Source organism: Zea mays, chromosome 1 (assembly GCF_902167145.1).
Source record: "Zea mays cultivar B73 chromosome 1, Zm-B73-REFERENCE-NAM-5.0, whole genome shotgun sequence".
Lineage (NCBI taxonomy): Eukaryota > Viridiplantae > Streptophyta > Magnoliopsida > Poales > Poaceae > Zea > Zea mays.
The window spans coordinates 244,838,639-244,858,944 of NC_050096.1; the positions used below are offsets into that span (position 1 = coordinate 244,838,639).

General features: G+C 47.9%; 1 protein-coding gene and 1 long non-coding RNA gene across 2 annotated transcripts; one reads left to right on the top strand and one right to left on the bottom strand.

Moving 5' to 3' along the window:
• Positions 1–2,005: 2,005 nt before the first annotated feature.
• On the bottom strand, positions 2,006–5,554 carry LOC103643546 (probable mixed-linked glucan synthase 7). The gene is made up of 2 exons (XM_008666716.2): positions 5,267–5,554; positions 2,006–4,470 (listed from the first exon to the last, which is right to left on the bottom strand). The coding sequence occupies exons 1-2, from the start codon at positions 5,413–5,415 to the stop codon at positions 2,100–2,102; spliced, it is 2,520 nt and encodes an 839-aa protein (XP_008664938.1). The 5' UTR covers positions 5,416–5,554; the 3' UTR covers positions 2,006–2,099.
• A 1,241-nt stretch (positions 5,555–6,795) lies between these two features.
• LOC103643547 (uncharacterized) lies at positions 6,796–8,056 on the top strand. Its single transcript, XR_561083.4, has 3 exons — positions 6,796–6,915; positions 6,993–7,348; positions 7,594–8,056. It is a non-coding gene; the product is annotated as an uncharacterized lncRNA (long non-coding RNA).
• The last annotated feature ends 12,250 nt before the right edge of the window (positions 8,057–20,306 follow it).

Consider the following 20,306-nt stretch of genomic DNA (forward strand, 5'->3'; position numbering starts at 1 on the left):
GCTTCATTTGGAACTTGGAAGCTCCCAGTCTTCCCCAGTTGTGGGTGCACCGGACTGTCCGGTGCGTTACCGGACAGTACACAGTAACAGATCTAATTGACAGTTTCCTTCTCTAGAAGAGCTAGCCGCTGGTGTACCAGACATGTTACTATTCACTGTCCTGTGCACCAGACATGTTACTATTTACTGTCCTGTGCACCAGACAGGTTACTATTCACTGTCCTGTGCACCAGACATGTTACTATTCACTGTCCTGTGCACCGGACATGTTACTATTCACTGTCCTGTGCACCAGCCAACAACACACTAAGTACTTTTTCCTCCATTCTTTCTCCGTTTGACTTCAACTTTTGGAAAGATTTTCCTGAGACTTAAACAAACACATTTATAGTATAATCCAATTGACTTAATCCTAGAAACTTTCCTCTTTTTTTGTTCTTATCCTAGCTTTTCTGTTTCTCCTCAAGCAGAGCCTAGAATGGCACTTTCTCCAATTTGTCCTGTTTAAGGTCGATGTTGGACTCTAAACCATCAAGTCAACTTGACTTGATCTAGATTGACATATTTGAGCTCCAACACCTACAAAGGTCACATAGAATATATCCAAACATAGTAACAACCCAAATTAAAGATCAAAGTAAACTTAGCTCTTTTGGGCTGCTTCCAGTTCTGGGTTTTGACACTGCTCCTTCTAGTGACCTTGTTCACTTCTCGAGCTTGATCTTGAGCCTTATGACTTACACCACATAACTGTAGATGTTACCTCAAAGGTTGTAAGTCATGTCCTTATGTAGTGATTCTTGATGCACCATAACTCTTCTTAACTCGATCAACCTTGACTTTGCAAGTCTTCTTCTTCACCCCTGGCTTTGGGTTCCTGGTCTCCTTGACCTTCTCCCGTGCACTCGGTATCTCGAAACTCTTCTTGCCTCCATCCTTGGCTTGATCGGTTGTCTCTGAGTTACACACACCGAGTCTCACTTAAGCAATGTCCATCTTACTTGTGATGTCCATTATCTATAGATAATCCAGTCTTTGGACCATGACAATTGTTCACTTGTATTGAACCCTGTTAGCTTTGCATTAAGCACATGTTCAACACTTAGCACACTTGTTAGTCCTTTAATTGGGTTGTCATCCAAACACCAAAACCCACAAGAGAGCTTTCAGCACCTATTTTCTTTCTCGTGATGAGTATTGGGCATCATCATATGATTTATATAATTGACATGCAACTAGAACCCATTGCTGTTGAATAATCAGATTTTAATGTGTACGGTTATGGTTTATCTCTTCTCGTCAAATAATGTGAGATATTGAGGTGGATGATAAATTAGGTGTTGTCCATCTACATGTAATCGTTATGCACTAACATTTTAATAATAAGAGCATATAACAATAAATAGTGATTTTACATCTCATTGTATCTTATCATTACATGTTAGCTCCGTAGCAAGGCATGGGCAAATACCTAGTATTAATATATATTAGAGCACTTACTCACTAATTTTTCCCTAAATTATATAATCAACCATGCAATGTAACAAATCTAAACAAAGTAAATAACTATTTCAACCATACTATATGAGAGTACTATATGAGAGGATGAACTTTTCAATATTTTCTTACTTAAATGAGTGAAATATTCAATAATTCTTGAAAAAATTGGCAGCACCTCTCTCTTCGAAGCTTATGCCGTCATAAACAAAGCTCATGTATGTTTTTTGTATGAGCTCGAGAAGTGAGAGGGTTTATAAAACAAAAACATTAGTACCAAATATTAGTCAACTAGTACTAATATTAAGTAATTAGTATCGATTGAAGACACAAACTGATACTAATTACTACTATTTAATGTCAGTGTTGGTTAAAGACACCAACCGATATCAATACCTCCTACGATGGCGTGATAGTTAGAATGTAGCAAAGTTTGATTCAGTACCAGTTTTATAAAAACCGGCCGGTACTGATATCGTCGGACTGAATCCCCAGTAATGACAACTAATTTCAGGTATTAGAATCAAATGATTCTTTATCAGGTTCTCAAGTTCAATAGAAATGATATTGTAACAGCTCATCAGACTTAAATATCAGGCATATTAAAGCATCTGTACATAGAGAACTATGCAAAGTAATCGAACGGTGAAGAATGCGATAAGCAAGAGTAGGGGGCTCAACGTGTTGCTCCAGCGACCCATGAGCCCCAGAGCGAAGGGGTAGAGATGCACCACCACATACGCGTTGAACGCCAAAGCGAACACCGCCATTGGGCCATCCCTCCACGAGCCACCTTCCATCGCTGCAACAATGGACGTCAGGTTCACCGCTAGCACCACGGCCGTCGGGACCATCAGCACCGTCCACTTCACGGCGTAGAGCTCAGCGAACCTGTCTTTTACACTGGCAACAGTGCTCGTCGCACGCTGCTTGGACGTCAGCTTGAACGATATCTCCTTCCCGGCCGCGATCTTGAGCGCCACCTGCACCGCCGCCGCCAGGTATGCGCTCGTTGCGGACACCATCCAGAACTGCTGGTTCCGCCACCAGTCGCCCAACGATATGCCGGACCACCTGACCTCCAGGACGGCCACCACGGCGAGCGTCAGCATCAGAGCCGCCACAAAGGCGATGTACGTGGCAGACGGCGGCCTGATGATTATTGAGAAGAAGGCCCCGGTGGTGGCGCCGTTCCCGGTCACGAGCGGGATCGCCGGGAAGAGGCCGCAGTAGGCTATGAGAAAGATGGAGGTGAACGGGTACACCGTGGTGTTGAGGTACGCCAGGCGCTGCAGCGGGTGGAGGCGGCGGCCGGCGAGGAGGGCGTTGTTGCGGGAGAAGAATATCTCGAGGGAGCCCGCCGCCCAGCGTAGCACCTGGTACAGCCGGTCTGTGAGGTTGATAGGCGCGGTGCCGCGGAACGCGTCCGGCGCGGTGGCACAGTAAGAGGAGCGCCACCCTCGCCGGTGCATGCAGAAGCCCGTGGCCACGTCCTCTGTCACGGTGCCGTAGATCCAGCCGATGTCCCGGCCCCACGCCGTCCGGTCCTCGTAGCCGCACGAGACGAGCGCGGTTGCCTCGCCAATGGCGGCCGCGTCGAACGAGCACGGCGGTGATGAAATACTGACCGTGTCCCATTGGTCCGATTGGTTCGTCAGGACCGCATATACCGAGCGAAGGAACGGCGTCGACACGCCCAACTTCCCGGTCTCAATGCCATTGGCAGCGCCCTTGCCAGCGTCGTCGCCCTGGGGTCTCCAGAGCGGCGGGTCGACGCCGTATAGTGCCGACCGGCGAAACACGCAGCCGGTGCCCACATAGATGGGTCCCTGAAGGCCGTCGAGGCCGAGTTCAGTGCAGTCGAAGAAGACGCGGTTGTGGTTCGCGTAGCGGTCCGCGGGGTCGACGCCGTCGAAGCGCTGCGGGAACTGGACGAACGCCACGTCGTTGCCGTTGCCGCCCTCGCCGTCGAGCATGTGGCAGACGCCGGCGCGGAGAGCCTGCGAGTTGTTCACGTAGTGGTCGCAGTCAAGGTTGAGGATGAAGGGTGCGTTGGAGAGGACGGCCGAGGCACGGAGCAGCGCGTTCAGGGCACCAGCCTTGCCGTGGTTCACGCGACCGCGACGCTTCTCCCGGCACATGTACACCAGCGCTGGAACCCGCACGTCGACGGAGCTTAGGTCCAGAAGATTGCTGACACCGTCTACGGTGCCGCTGACGCCAAGCCGTGGCGTGCTGCCGGGACCGGGATTATCGACTAGCAATTCAACAGCTCCGGCATGATCTTCCGCGGCGCCTCGCCGCCAGCAGCTTCTATCGGCAGCGACGGCGTCTACCGCCGCACGTCCTCCGGCTTGCAGAGCGTCGATCCGCAGCCGCAGTTCTTCGTACTCCCGGCGCACGCGCCTCCGGTCCCTTGCCAGCTCCGGCCACGCCGTTCCCTTATAGTCAGCCCTCCACGCCTTGAAGCCATTACTGGCGCCGGGGCTGAAGTAGGCCTCTGGGTTCCTCGGCTCCACCGCGTGCTTCCGGCAGAACGGCACCCACAGTGCAGAGAACCGGGCAGCCTCGGCGACCGCGTCGCGCGTGAGCAGAGCGCCACCGTCGTCCGAGACGTAGCACGTGAGCTTCTCTGCGGGGTAGTCCGCCGCGAGGATGGAGAGGATGGTGTTCACGGTCACCAGTGGTGGCTCCTTCTCGGTGTCAACTGTGGTCACGAATACATCCATGGCCGGAAGCATCGGCTCGTCGAGCGCAGCGAGGTAGACGACGCGGCGGACAGGCTGCATCTTGGGCACCTGGTCGAGCACCCACATCAGGGCAAACCAGAGCTCCCCAGCCATGGACACCATCCACATCCCAAGAACTGTGCTTTTGTCGTCGGTGCCTGTGGAGCTAATCATGACAAGCGCAGTGCCGATTCGCCACTTGAAGAACAGCACGAAGATGCCCATCCGGAGAATTATCATGAGCCTGCAAACACCGTGGTTTTCATTTGTTTGGGAGTAATAAAGGAGATGAGAGGGATTAGAATCCCCTTACTATTAAAAATTAAATAAGACGGGATTTTAATCCCTCCATTCCCCTTATCACAAACATGTCTTTAGGACTGGTTTGACGAAAGGGAATTAGAGGTGATCTATAGATGCGAAAATCTCTTGCTATATATTTGAATTTAAATAGCAAGAGATTTTCTCCTTTATAGATATATACATCCAATAACCTTGTCACCAAACTGCTCCTAGAGCATATTTGAAGTAAATTATATTTTCTACTCGATAGCATGGTTTATAGGAATATAGTTGCATTTTATACTATGAGGTGTTTGGTTGCATTCCTTAATACTATATTTTTAAAACCACAAGATCCCAAATACCATTGTATTTTTAGAGCTATGGAAACTTCACCATAACCTAAACTTTTCGTGGTATAGCTAGCTTTTGATAGTGTTGTGAAACCATGGTTTTCAGAAAAACTGTTACTAAATAGGCCCTTAACGAGTTGCTTATATATGTTGGTCACATGAACTTTAGTATGCTTTTGCACATAATAACTTGTAGTAACAGTTATTATAACTATCTTATTTACTTGTTTTTAGTGGAGAAGAACCGCGCTTTGATAATTGTCTATAAATGAACCACTTTTAATAATTGTTACATACTAGCTGGCTCGGTTTTACCCTTCTCCATTACAAATTACTGAAGATAGCTTGTAGTCGTTGATACAGATACCAACATGTTCGAATAAACGTGTACCTATTGGTAGTTACCTGTATAGCTTGATGGTAATTGTAGAAAGTTTTGTGGTCCGGACAAGCGGCGGCCTGTCAACACTGGCCGACTTCTTCACATGATCTTTCGGCCACTTGTTGTCATCAGAGGTGGTGCCATTGCTCTTGGTTGTATATGTCGTCGACATAGTCGCCACTACTACTGCTGCTGGTGGTGGTCAAGCCCTATATATTGTTCTTGACAAGAAGAGGATTGCTGAGTGGAATCACCCGTATATATATGGATTGGTCATCCGCCCACAGTCGCCTATTTCTGATTCTGCTTTAACGTTACCAGCGCAGCATACTTATATCCTAGCTCGTTTTCTGCTGTGGAACTGGTGGTGGCAATATTCTGTTCCGATCATATCCCACCAAATTATGCAAGAATTTTATATACACATTAGTTTCCCACCGCAAAAACGAGCTGAATAAGTCCACTACTTTATTGAGTTCATATTTAATTAAGTTCCATATGATGCGCTACACGGATGGTAAGTAGGCCTAATACACTCGAGCACTATTCCGGCCATCGGTTAGTCCCTGCCCACTACTGCACTATGGTTATCGTAAATCCCCGTCACCATGCATGCATGAGTCAGAGTTTGGCAGCCATGCACTATTACTAGATCAGGCGGGGGAAAACCAGAGTGAACAATTATCTATGTCATATTCAAATTCAGCCAAGGATTTCATAAATTATTTAGCACAATTGGTGCTTCAAAGGTTGAATCTCCCACAAAACTGTTAGTGCGAGACATACAGAACAACAAAACAATTGGTGTTTCAGAGATGCACTCAGGCAGTAAGATCTATTTTGGACCATTATAAGCCAGTAGTAATTTGTGTTGGTACCTATATTATTGCCATTTGGTCATCATATGGACTTCTGTAAAAAAAAACAGAAATCCCACTGAAGAAACCTAAAACATTTCTTGAAACTTACAATAACACTCTGTTTGAATTTTGTGCAGAAGCAAATCAAGGAACTGGAATTAGAGAGAAATTCCCTGGTCATTAAGGAAGCAGAGAACTCGAAGGATTATTATGATCTCTTATAGCAACACAGGAGTTTCAAGAAGGATGTCCATGATATGGTCCTCTCTCCAAAACATTTTCTGCCTTTCTTGCAACCTGGAACATTTACCGCCTTTCTTGCAGCCAACTTTTCCATTGATGAAAATGTTACATGTGGAATTATAATAAACTTCAAAAAAAGTGAAATCACATGGTAAAAGTACATAAGTTAAAAAATTATTCCATTCCAATCTATTCCTCTAATGTGATTCTCTACTTTGTTTATCTCTACAGAATACATAATAATTTACCTACGTGTTTGGTAATATAGAAAGCCTTATTCCCTATTTTAAGTAGGCATATATGATCCTAAGACAATGAAGTTAGTTAATCCCAGTTAACGTACTACTTGACATTTTTCTTGGCATTGGATAAGTCTGGATGGTATTTTGACCTATGAGAATATCATTTTTTAATTTAGTTTTTGTATTGGGTTCCTTTTGATGTGAATTATTTGGTTGTCAAAAAAGAACTCATCCTTGCTGCTGTGATTTATTTTGCTTCCTTAGGTTTTGGTGGATCTCTTTAGGCATGATTTGCGATTGTGGAAAGCATATAGCATTACTCTACAGGTTAGTGGCCAAGTTTTTTTTTGGATTTATGAAGTTTTTAGGTGTCTATAACATGGTTACAATCATCCTTGCTGCAGTCACATGATGTATTCACAGAATATCTTGACCTTCTTAATATCTTGGAGGAGGAGCTTTCATCTGTCTCTGATCTTACATTGCAAAATGGACCATTGTCATGAATGCTAGACAATGACACTGATTGGAAAAACAGCTGAATGCGGCGTTTTAACCTTGAGTTAATTAACACATACAGTTTGATGAGATCTGCGGTGGGGCCAGGAATCTGATGTAAATAGATTATTCAGTGGTTTTTCCCCTTTGAGCAACACCCCAGAGGCGCTATGGCAGCTATTTGTGCAGTGATCAGCTAAGCACCTATTGTTGTATTATTTGTTTGTTGCAGCAGAGTTGAATGTGCATTCTTCGCCTTACGGTAAGTATGTGCTGCACTCTTAACACTGTAAGTCATATGAGTTTTGACCAACAAGTTGTTTTCTCCGTTCCATAGAATCGTGTTAAGAGCTAGAAGTCTAGAACATGTAGATTGTCCTCACCTGATGTTTGTAGACTACGAGATATTATTAAAACTGGCACTATGAGGTTCTCTTAATCGCATTTTTTACATGTCATACTGATGTTTTTACTCTGGGCAATTAATGGAAATACCGTAACCTGCAGGAGGAGGAATTTATACAGTGGATGGGGTTGCCTTCCCCTGCCCTTTGGCAGGTTAGTAAAGTGTGCCCTAGAGGAAAGTGGCATGTTTGAGACTTGAGAGTAAGGAGATTGGAGGGGGCTAAAATCCCCTTTGTTATTTAAAATTGAATAGAAGAGGAATTTAGCCTCTCTGATCCCCTCAATTCCCCTGTATCCCAAACAAACCTTGAAGTGTTTTCTACAGCTTTAGGAAATGTGGTTTACTTCTATGGTAGGTACATGGGCAACCAATGTATATACATTTATTTTTACAGCATCCTGGCCCGTTCATCCACAACGTGTTGCACATGTCTAGCCTCTCCATTGCAAGGGCGTACAGATATGTATATAAAAATCTACACAATGCATGCACATGCACGAGAGTGTATCTGTATCGACCATGAAAGGTTTGGTACAAGTCTGAAAAAGTATACATTGTTGTCAATCGCTATCATATTTACTGCTGTCGCGATGTGTAGTAGCAAGTAGGCTGACCGGTCACTGATGTGCGTCATGGCTAGATGCACCCTTCGCTGTATGAATAGTCGCCAACATGGGCAGCACGTAGTGATGTAGCCATGTAGGTCCGCTGATGCCCGAAGGAGTTAATTAGGAGCACAGCAAGTAGTTTGGTGGTTTCCTTTTCTCTGTCACGATGACCACGGCGCCAGGGCTCCGAATCATCGCCGTGTCGGTTGCGCAATTTGCTCGGGTGCCGTTCGCCACTTGCCACTCCCCCCCCCCTGCCGTGGACTCTGTGAACTCCGAGTGAGGGCAGGGCATGGTGCGGTGGTGCCGTTTTCTGTTCTTTCCCTGATACTGCCAGAAACAAGAGAATTCCCTTAGGATAGGCAATTCGATGGCGAGAGGCAGCAGCAGTGCTGCAGGAGCCAACATCATCTACTGCTAGGTACGTGTCACACGGGGAAGGGAAGGGACGATCTGTAAAGCCTGAAGCGGCGGTACCGGCAGGGCAAGCAGCAGCGAAGACGCAGCTGCCCGTTCTCGTGCTGTAGTAAGAGTCAAACTGGGAGGATTCGTTACGTGCGAGCCCAACCAGCCGTCATTTCGCTGCAGCCACCGGAAGTCGAAGCCGTCGCTGTCCTCCTGCTGGATCTGGAGGCTGGAGGAGCGAGCGAGCGCGCTCCATCTCCATTGAGCGGGGCCCGTCAAAGTTGGACGAGTGGCGCCCGAGACCTGGCTGAGGAGTGAGGCTGAGCACCGGCCAGGGGGGCGGCCAAGAGAGACGTGTGACAGGCTGACAGCTGATGGCAACAACACCGAGAAGTATACCCGCCGGGGCTGAAGCTGAAGGCGGAAGGGTCCATGCTGGCCGCCCAATTTGCGACGGCGACGCCCACGGCCCGCGGGCTATTCTCGGACAGCGAGGCCCCGACGCAACAGGCCGGGTCGTTGAAGGGGATCTGTGCCGATGTCGTGCCTGCCCACTCCTGCTGGTCAGCCAACAAGCCGCGGCAGCTGAGTGACCTTGCTTACGCTGACAAGCTCGTCGTTCTCCAAGGCCCTCCAGCCAGTGCCGTCAGGTAGTGGACTCTTCCAGAGCTACTGGAGACACGTCGTCGGAGCCTCGATCTACTATCGCAGCGCCAAGCATCGGAGTCAGGTGGTCACTGGACGCAGACTTCGACTGTGATGGAGGTCGGCTGCCACCAGAGGCTTCCAATGAGGGAGACGACCTCGTGGAGCGCGGCGAGCGAGCCAGAGAGAGACAGAAGATGGGAGCGAGAGAAGGACTGGAAAATTCGCGTCCGTGAGAGGCAAAATTTCGCGTCCGCGGAGGTGTGCACGCGTCGGCACGCCCAGCTCGCCGCACGCGAAAACGCGGAGAGCGCTTCAAATCCCAGTGTCTTTTAAGACTTTATTTATTATATTTATTATTAGATAAGCACAATTTCTTGAGACGTCCGTCTCTTTTTTTTTGTTACACATGGTTTTTGGAAAGTCCTGCGAACAGAGGAACCTCAGGCCTCTTAGGCTTGTTTGGAGCAAAAATATTAGATATAATTGGAGGGCTAAAATTTCCTTTTTTTCAAATTTGAATAGCAAGAGAATTTTAACCCCCCAATCATCTCTGATATTCTTGCTCCTAAACAAGCCCTTAAGATTGGTTTGGTGACTAGGGAATTAAAAGAGATTCAATAACAAGAAGATTCCTCCCTATGGATTCCCTCCAATTCACTGGTCAGAGATGGTTTGGCGACAATGAAATTGGAGGGGATTGATCCTGGCGACAATGAAATTGGAGGGGATCGATCCATGGATAAGAATCCCCTGCTATTCAATTTTGAATAATAAGAGGTTTCCTCCTCATAGATTCCCTCCAATTTTCTTGTTACCAAACTAGTAATTATGAACCATCTTTAAAAATTATTTTATAGAACAGTTTTGTAATACCAATCATCCGTTAAATACATAATTTTTAGACACAATCACCTTAGGAATCATATGTAGAAGTTGTTTCTCGAAGGCGATCGATAATGTGACCAATGGGACTTGACATGTTGACCCTAGCACTCGAGAGTAGATGTGATGTAAAGCACGACAAAACGAATGGTTCAGGGATAAATGTCCTGTCAAGCATGCCCCGTTGTGAACCGGTTTATAAGGTAACCAAAACCCTAGAATCTAATATACGCTCATCACCTTTACAAATACGGTTTGAAACAACATTTTATAGGCGTTTTTCAGAACCGTCAGTGCTAGGGGCCAGTAGAAATGGCCCCAATGCACATGCGGTTAATTGAGAACCGCCAGTTGTCGGTGTTTTGGGTCCGACCGCACACCTGGGGTTACCCCTCAAGGTGTTTTAGCAGTAGGACGGTGTCGCCGACTGTAGCTAAATGGTTCGTGCCGGGTGCACGGGGAACAATGGATAGTGTTTACAGGTTCGGGCCGCTTTGAGATGCGTAACACCCTACGTCCTGGTGAGTATGCTTTATGTGGTGGGTTACAAGGGAGCTCTCTAAAGCTAGAACGTAGAGAGTTGGGATGAATGGCTGAGTAGTGGGATCGATCGTTCTGAAGGGGTGCCCCCTAGGCCTTATATATTCGACCGTAAGGCAATACATGCGCATGCGATAACAATGCGCACCTAAGAGATAGTGAACTGATTAAGTCTATCTTCCTATAGTTCCGTCGACTTATTCTCGCCCGGTTCCGTTGTACGGGGCTCCAGCGCGGGAAAGTCGGGTCTCTATTGTGGTTGCTTGCTCAATGTTGTTGGGCCATCCGGGCTCGCACCGATCCGGCCTTATGTCGATCTGCTTCACTGGTCGTTCTTCCCCAGGCCCATGAAGGGATGACCTTACGATTTATTGGGCCCTTGGGCCTTTCGTGAGGTCTTTTATCCTTTCAGTGGACCCGGGGGATATCTGTCCCCCACAAGCCCCCGATCTTTGGGTTGATTTTGAGATAATCGGCCCAAAGATCCTAGGTCCAGCTTGCGGTCTTCGTTTGTGACAAGAAATGCTTTCCGGGCAGTTTGGTAAACACGATTTCTTACTGTCTCCTTCTACTTTGATCACTCGAAAACTGGTGCTCTGTCTCACACTCGTGCCTTAGAGATCTGCATTTCGTATTGTTGGCCCTGAACTTCATTGGGTGCACCGGAGGTGCACCCAATGGGTGTAGCCCCCGAGCTTCGAGTGGATTTTTGAAAATAATCCACTCGAAGGTCTTCATCAGAAATCATTTTTATTTTCTGCTTGCACTTTGTTGGAGGTCAGCCTTGCCTTTAATCTTGCCATATGCTTTAGAAGGTTAGCATTATCTTGACTTGAAATGGCGACTCATGGGGTGCACCGGAGGTGCACCCAATGGGTGTAGCCCCCGAGCTTCGAGTGGATTTTTTGAAAACAATCCATTCGAAGGTCTTCATTTCGTGTCCTTTTGCTGAGAGTCATCCTTTCTTTTTCCGAATGCCTTAGAGGTCAGCATTATGTCATCGATATTATGCTTTAGAGGTCAGCATGTATTTTGTCTTTGAGGCCGAGTTCGTGATCTGCCCATATCTTGCTAGGTGGTGCAATTTATTTGATCTGCGACTGATTGGACGTTCGATGGACGTCCCCTGGCTAGTCTTCATGTCGCTTCTGTCGGTCAGATTTTGTACTTCACCGGCTATATTTGGCTTTCCTTTGATCCTTACTGATATCTCATTTTTGTCTTGAGGTATTCATTGCATGCCCTGCACGGATGTGACAGTTTTGAAAAATATACTGATAATTCCTGGGCGTCCCCCCCCCCAATGGGTGTGGGCAAGGGACGACTTGGTACGCTGAGTGTTTTAGCCGACTGCTTCTGAGTAGTAATGTGATGTGACGACGGGTGTAATCATGTCGCCCGCGCAGTTGACTGGAGTCCCAATGGGTGTTGCGTTGCGTGAAACGGCGTCAGCCGCCTGACGTATCTTCAGACGGGTTGAAGCGTATATTGAATATTTTGCGACTGTTCAGTGACCGTGGTAGGAGGTGAGCGGTTGCCTTCTTCTTCTATAAATAGTGCCTTTGTCTCTCCGTTTTTTTCACATCTGTTGTTGTTCTCTGCTGCTTGCTTTCTTCTTCTCCCTTTATTTCCACCATGGGCAAGAGTAACAAACGCAAGTGCGAGCCGACTCCTCCATCGGAGGACATCGGCGACTCGGAATACTCGGAGGAGGAGTTCTCCTCCGAGTCCGAGGGGTCTCCGGCTCCTGTCTCTCCCCCGGCGTCATCTGACGATTCAGACGACTCCCAGGGGATTGCCATGGAGGTCTGTACTTATATCCGGGCCATCGAGCGCTCCGGGCTCGAGGGCTCGGATGAGTCGGAGTACTCCTCGGATGAGGAGGACTCTTCGGACTCGTTCGAGGAGGGCGGTGGCGGCGATGGCAGAGACGACGACGACGACGACTGAGGCGACGGTGACGACGGCGACGATGGCGGTGACGGCGACAGCAGGGGCGGCAACGGCGGCTGCAAGGGCGGCAGCAGCAGGGGCAGCAACGGCGGCGGCAGCAGCAAGGGCAGCAACAAGGCCAGTGGCTAGATGCCACTGGTCTTTAGACGTTAGTATAGGTTAGAAGTAGTATAATGAAATAATGTAGTAGTAGTTAGTAGTGTAGAGTAGTAGAGTGTAGCTTAGTAGTAGTAGTAGTAGTAGTAGTAGGGAAGTATCAACTCATAACGAGTTGATTTGTAAGTTCTATAACTTCCCTTAATGAAGAATGATTTCGTCTCCTCCTGTGTTGATTATTTTGCTTCATAGTCAGTTGATGGTTGTCACAATATTTATTGTCCGTGATGTTCTCTATCTGTTATGCTTGTGTCATAACTTGGAGTTCTCGAATCATTCCTCCGTTTGCCTTATTTGTGAAGTTGATTCCTCTGGAATAGTAACTGAGTAACTCGGGCATCATATCGTCTCTTTTAGGGGTGATGGCTGAGTTATTATTGTCAACATTTACGCTTCTGAAGTAGCGTCCAAATGATGACGAAGCCACATCAGCGTTGGAATGACTGATGACCACGTCGGCGCTTTTAGAAGTAACACCCGAGTGACTTATGACGATGTTGGCGTTTTAGAGATAACTGCCGAGTGACTGAAGACGACGTCGGCGTTTTAGAGATAACTGCCGAGTGACTGAAAACGACGTCAGCGTTTTAGAGATAACTGCCGAGTGACTGAAGACGACGTCGGTGTTTTAGAGATAACTGCCGAGTGAATGATGGTAACGTCGGCGTTTTAGAAATAACAGCCGAGTTAGAACGGGCTGCGTCGGCCACTTTGAAGATAATAGCTGAGTGATGATGTGGCACACCGGTGCTTTAGAAGTAACCGCCGGGTGATGACATGGCACGCCAATGTTTTAGAAGTAACTGCCGGGTGATGACTGGGCGCTTTTTGGAAACGGTATCCGACCCGGGAAGATCCCATATGTACTGCGCTTTCAGCCGCCTCTGCTTTCCGTGCCCTAGTTCTTGCTTTCCTGCCTCCAGATCCTCTCTGTCCTTTTGCAATTCGGCTCCCGCTCTGTTCGCTGGTGGAGTTGAGATGGCGCCCAAGCGAAAGGCCTCGAGTTCATCCGCTGCGGTGATTCCCCCTATCGACCCAACAGCCAGTTGCCTTTCGCAGGTAACCATATGTCTGTTGTTTTTGAGCCTGACCTTCTCCATCTCGTGTCCATCGGGGTCCTTCCTCCGAAGGAGCTCTGTTCTTGGCGGATTTGCCACGGGGTCACTGTTCCAACAGAGGATACCCACGAATCCGTGATTTATGTTCCCTTTCTTCTCCGCGGTCTCGCTCTTCCTGTTTCTCCCTTTTTCCGCGGTCTCCTTGATTTCTATCGCCTTAATTTGACCCATCTGAATCCCAATTCCATTCTGCAAATTTCCATTTACGTTCATTTATGCGAAGCTTTTCTTGGCGTCCTGCCACATTTTGGACTGTGTAAGTACTTGTATCACTGTCGCCCTAGAATGGCCGAGGGCAGCATCAGCTGGTGGGGGGTGCGAGTTTGGAGATGCGCCGTGGGAGGAAGACTGACTATCTTGAAATCCCACTCAAGGATAGTATCAAGGGATGGCACTTGGAGTGGTTTATTGTTGAGAACCACGGAAATTCTCTCCCTCCACGGTCGGGGAGACAGCCGGATGTTCGTACTCCGAGTTGGACCGAGTCTCCCACGGACCAGGAGGTGGCTGAGGCAGGGGCTTTGCTGGCTGAGGTTGGACTACTGAAGGAGAGGGGTCTGACTGCAGAGGCTGTGGTTGCTGATTTTGTCTTCAAGAACATTCAGCCATTGAAGGACAGGGCATGCCCGGTCTATCTGTACCGAGGTCTAGCTGACTCAACCCGGATCACTAACAGAAGAATTCCTGCTGTAGACTTGGTGAACCGGCTTGAAATGATACTTAGAGGCAAGGTATCAAATGTTGGCGCCCCTGTCGCATACTCGGCCTGGAACCTACCTCCTTCCAAGGCCTTTACTCATTTTGTGTCGAATCCTCCTGCTGCTGCTGGCGGTTTGGGCCTTAGAGTGCGACCCTCTGCTGAAGAAGTTAGTGCTTTGGTTGCTTCGCTCGGAGAAATTCCTGATGATGAACGTCAGGTCCACTTTGAGGTGCCTTTGGATCCTAGTGATGCAGAGATAAGTGCTATGCTTGATATGCTGGCTGAGGATTCTTCTGATGCTGCTCCTGATGGGACATTGGTGGTGGCGCCTCTCCCGGAAGCTGGTACAACCTTGGATATTCAGAGGCCTGTTAGTGTTCGCCCGAAGCACCCTTGCCGAGCCAATCAACTTGATTCTCATGCTGATGAGCAGAAAAAGAAAAAGAGATGCCTTCGGCGAGTATCTAGCTTGGATCGGGATGCTGGTCCTTCGGTTTCTGCTGTTGAGGAAGTGCCTGTGCCTGAATTTACCGACGCTGACCCCAATGGTTGTGATCCATCTGTCGCTGATCCCAGTGGGGGTGCTCCATCTGTCGCTGAACCCAATGTTCGTGCTGCCTGTGCTGCTGATGAAAACGAGGGGGAGGAAGAAGATGAGGTCCCTTTGACTCGGAAGAACAGTCGGCAATATGTAGCCAGTGGGGAAAGTAGTGGAGTTCCTTCTCCTGCTCTGTCTTCCCTTATTGGTCTACAAGAATTGTCTCTGGCGAACTTTGATCAGACTCTTGAAGATATGGTTCCAGAGGATCTATTATCAGAGCCAGCGGATGGTGACGCGATGGATGTTTGTGCTGATGTGTTCGACGCCGGGTTGGGATCATCCCGGGCAGCGTCCCGCGCCTCATCGACCTTGGAGCGCGATCTTGAGGGTCAGGAAGCTGACTTGAATCGTCTTGCTCCCATGGAAGTAGCTGAGGGACCTTCAGCCTTAGAGGCGGCTACCGCAGAGAACATGGGCCTCGAGGATGGTGTTGACACTTACCCAGCCCCCGAGGGTGTTGCCGGGGATGATTCGGCTCGGGTGGGAAGCGTAAGCCACGACCCAGCCCCCGAGGGTGTTGCCGGAGATGATCCGGCTCAAGTGGGTAGCGCGAGCTATGACCCAGCCCCCGAGGGTGTCCGAGCGAGGTCTCCCTCTTGTACTTCCATGGATGTTCACGCAGGATCTCCTCCACACTCTGGTTGCATGGTAGTAGCCCAAGCTTTTGGTCAGGGAGTCGCTTTAGAGGTTAGCGTTCCTGGCGACCAAGTTTTGGGCTCTGCTGATGACACTGAATTGGTTCCTGCTGGTTCGTTGCAAGCTGCTCCGGATGGTGACCCTGCGCCAAGCCATCAATTGATTTCTCATGATTTCGGAATCCCCTCATTCTTCTCCAACCTTCAGGTACTATGATCTATTCTAGTCTGATTTATACCCCAGACGAACCGCTGTCTTTGCGCTCATCTGCCCTCAATATCAGGCATTGGTGGACGGAATGGCTAGTCAGCTGAAGTTGCAAGGTGCTCCTGTTCTAGAAAGAGCTTCGTCTCTGGCACGTTGGAATCCGGTGCTGCTTCAACAGCGTGTCTCTGATTTAGAGGCGACGAATGCCAGTTAGTGCTTTTCTACTTCCCTTCGTCTACCTTATTAAACTGCTTCTTAATTTGACCCTTTTGATTGATTGTTCCTCGTTAGATATGGCTCGGCAGTTTTCTGTTCTTGAAGAGAAACATTCTCAGAGTCAAGCTTAACTGGTCCGGTGGTGCTCTGATTTTGAGGAAAAGTATTCCCAAAGCCAGACTGAGCTGGCCCAGGCCTCTGCTGCTGTGAATGGCGCTAACACGCTGAACTCTACTCTTCGTGCTCAGCTTAATTCTGAAAAGGTGACTTATGAAACTGTGCCTTGTATTGCCATGTTCTTATTGCTTTTTTGATGTTTGAAGAAGCTGATTCTTGTTTGCAGGAAGAAAAACGTGCCCTTGTTGCTTCTCGTGACAATCTTGACAGGCTATATCGTGACTCTAGAAACTCGTTGACCATCCTGGAGAGGAGTCATCGCTTCACCATGGAGGAGTTAGACAATCATCGCTGTAAGCTGCAGGAATCCACAGACGACGTGATCCGCCTCAGGCAGTTGATATCGGCTAAGGATGCTGCTATCAAGGAACTACGTGCTTCCAAGAAGTCCATCGCCCAGGAGCTAGAGACCGCTTAGTTGGCTGTCAAAGTTGCTGAAGAAACTTCCGTTACTCTGACGGCCCAGCGCGACAGAGCCATGGATAAAGCCATTCGCGCGGGGCGGATCTTGATGAGGAGACCCGGCGTGGTTGTTCCCGACGATATAAGGGCTGATGTGAACGCTGCTCCTGATTCCTCAAGTCGCCCTTCTTCGTCGGTTGCTCCTGAGAAGGATGTTGCAAAATAGAGAAACATTGCGTGCTTTGAGCGCGCGGTTATCATGCTCGGATATTTGTTAGAGGACACCAGCTCGACATTTGAATGATACTGTTACTCTCTTATTGTTTTAGAATTCAGCAGTACGTAAATTTGCAGGAGTAAAATGTTGTGTGATGATTTTGAAACTTCTTCACGGGATATAGAGGTCACCCCTATATGAGTAATCGTAAGCATGTGAAATCGCCTTAAGTCGTTGCTAACTTAAATAGATTGCTTTTGTTAATAGGGCATATTAGTAATCCCGAGTTAAGTAAGCACGAGCATGTTGCACCGTCTTAAGTCGTTGCCGACTTAAGGCGATTGCTCCGTTAGAAGGGCATAGTGGTCACCCTGAGTTAAGTAAGTGTGAGCATGTTGCACCGTCTTAAGTCGTTGCCGACTTAAGCCGATTGCTCCGTTAGCAGGGCATAGTGGTCACCCTGAGTTAAGTAAGCGTGAGCATGTTGCACCGTCTTAAGTCGTTGCCGACTTAAGCCGATTGCTCCGTTAGCAGGGCATAGTGGTCACCCTGAGTTAAGTAAGCGTGAGCATGTTGCACCATCTTAAGTCGTTGCCGACTTAAGCCGATTGCTCCGTTAGCAGGGCATAGTGGTCACCCAGAGTTAAGTAAGCGTGAGCATGTTGCACCGTCTTAAGTCGTTGCTGACTTAAGCCGATTGCTCCGTTAGCAGGGCATAGTGGTCACCCTGAGTTAAGTAAGCGTGAGCATGTTGCACCGTCTTAAGTCGTTGCCGATTTAAGCCGATTGCTCCGTTAGCAGGGCATAGTGGTCACCCCGAGTTAAATAAGAATGCAGGTCGATAATGAACAAACTGAGTATTCTTGAAGCCTTTTTTATTGATGACATATTTCCCATTTTACAGAGTACATTGTCATCCCGATAGCTTTTGAAATACAGCTAGGGATAAAACTTCCTGAGGTGTTCTATATTCCAGGAGTTCCCAATTTCTGTGCCGTCCATTTGAGTGAGACGATATGATCTCGGCCGAGTGACTTCTGCTACTATGAATGGTCCTTCCCATAAGGGTGATAACTTGTGTCGTCCCTCCCCCGTTAGAATTCGGTGGAGGACGAGATCTCCCACTGAAAAGGATCATCGTCGCACGGCCTTGTCGTGATAGCGTCTCAGAGTCTGCTGGTATCGTGCCGATTGAATTACTGCGTTCAGTCGTTCTTCTTCGAGTACATCAATATCCTCCAACCTAGTAGCTTCGTCTTCTGCTATGCTTTCAAAGACCAACCTTGGCACCCTAAACTTGATATCAGCGGGTAATACTGCCTCTGACCCATAGACCATGAAGAAAGGAGTGTTTCCATGCAGAGCTCGGCTAGGTTGAGTTCTTAGGCTCCAAACGACGTAGGGCACTTCCCTTATCCATTTTCCTGCGAACTTTTCATTTTTATCGAAGACCTTTTTCCTGAGTGCCTCCAATATCATCCCGTTAGCTCGTTCAACCTGCCCGTTGGCTCTTGGGTGTGCTACCGAAGCATACTTGATCTGAATGCTTTTTTGCTCGCAGAAATCGAAGAACTGTGAACTCGTGAAGTTGGATCCTAGGTCAGTTATGATACTGTTCGGTATTCCGAATCTGAATATTATGTCTTGTATGAATTCCACGGCCTTAGCTGAGGTTAAAGAAGCAATGGGTTTGAACTCTATCCATTTGGTGAATTTGTCGATTGCTACCAGTACATGAGTGTATCCTCCTTGAGCTTTCTTGAAAGGTCCAATCATATCCAGTCCCCAGCATGCGAATGGCCAAGTTACTGGTATGGTCTGCAGTTGTTGTGCTGGTAGATGTTGTTGCTTTGACAAGTACTGGCAAGCTTCGCACCTCTGGACTAATTCGGCTGCATCGCTTTTCGCTGTTGGCCAATAGAATCCCGACCTGAAGATCTTCCCGACTAGTGTCTTGGATGCTGCGTGCATTCCACATTGCCCAGCATGGACCTCATCTAGAAGTTGCTTCCCCGTAGATGAGAGAATGCATTTCATGAGGACACCCGATGCGCCTCTTCTGTATAGTGTCTCCCCAATGAGTGTGTAGTGAACTGACTGTCTAACGATGCGCTCGGCTGCATTTTTGTTATCTGGTTCCTCTTCATTCTTTATATATCTGATGATCGGCCTTCTCCAGTCATCAGAATCTGACTCTGGTTGATTCACGATATTACATTCTTCTGCCTGATCCATTGAGATGCTTGGATGTGGTATTTCTTGTACAAAGACTCCAGGTGGGACCTGAGTTCGACTGGATCCTAGCTTAGACAATACATCGGCTGCCGTGTTTCGATCTCTTTCTACATGATGAAATTCCAGACCTTCGAATTTATCTTCTAGTTTCCGAACGGCGGTGCAGTACTTTCCCATTGAATCGTTCAAACAGTCCCATTCTTTGTTTATCTGGCTTATGACTACCAAAGAATCTCCGTATACCATTAGTCTCTTGATGCCTAGTGATATAGCAATGTTCAGTCCATGAATCACAGCTTCATATTCGGCTGCGTTGTTGGAGGCTGGAAATAGCAACTGGAGGGCATATTTGAGGTGCTCGCCTCCAGGTGCGGTAAAGAGAATTCCCGTGCCTGCTCCCTGCAGTTTCAACGAGCCATCAAAATACATTCTCCATACTTCTGTGGTTTCTGGGTTATCTGGTACTTGTTGTTCAGTCCATTCTGATACGAAGTCAACCAATGCTTGAGTTTTGATGGCAGTGCGAGGTCGAAATTCGATGTCATGAGATCCTAGTTCATAGGCCCACTTGGCTATTCGGCCAATGGCTTCCTTGTTGTGAAGAATATCCCCTATCGGAAAACCAGTGACTACTATGACTTTGTGGTCGTCAAAGTAGTGACGTAGCTTGCGGGCAGTTAGAAGTACTACATATAATAGCTTCTGAACTTGAGGATACTTTTTCTTTGAGGGACCCAGAACTTCACTGATGAAATAAACAGGATGTTGCACTGGGTAGGCATGTCCTTCTTCTGCTCGCTCGACTACCAACGCGGTGCTTACCATGTGAGTCATGCAAGAGATATACAGCAGCAAATCTTCAGCTGGTTGAGTTGACGTGGCTCGCCGTGGCGGCTTCAGCACTGGTGGTGTCGTCAAGGATTTTTTCAGTGCATCTAGGGCTTCCTGTGCTTCAGAAGTCCACTGAAACTTATCCACTTTCTTGAGTAGCTTGTAAAATGGTAAACCTTTTTCTCCCAGCCTAGATATGAATCTGCTCAGGGCTGCCATACATCCGGTAAGTCTCTGAACTTTCTTTTGTGATCGTGGTGCCTCCATTTTCATGATAGCTTC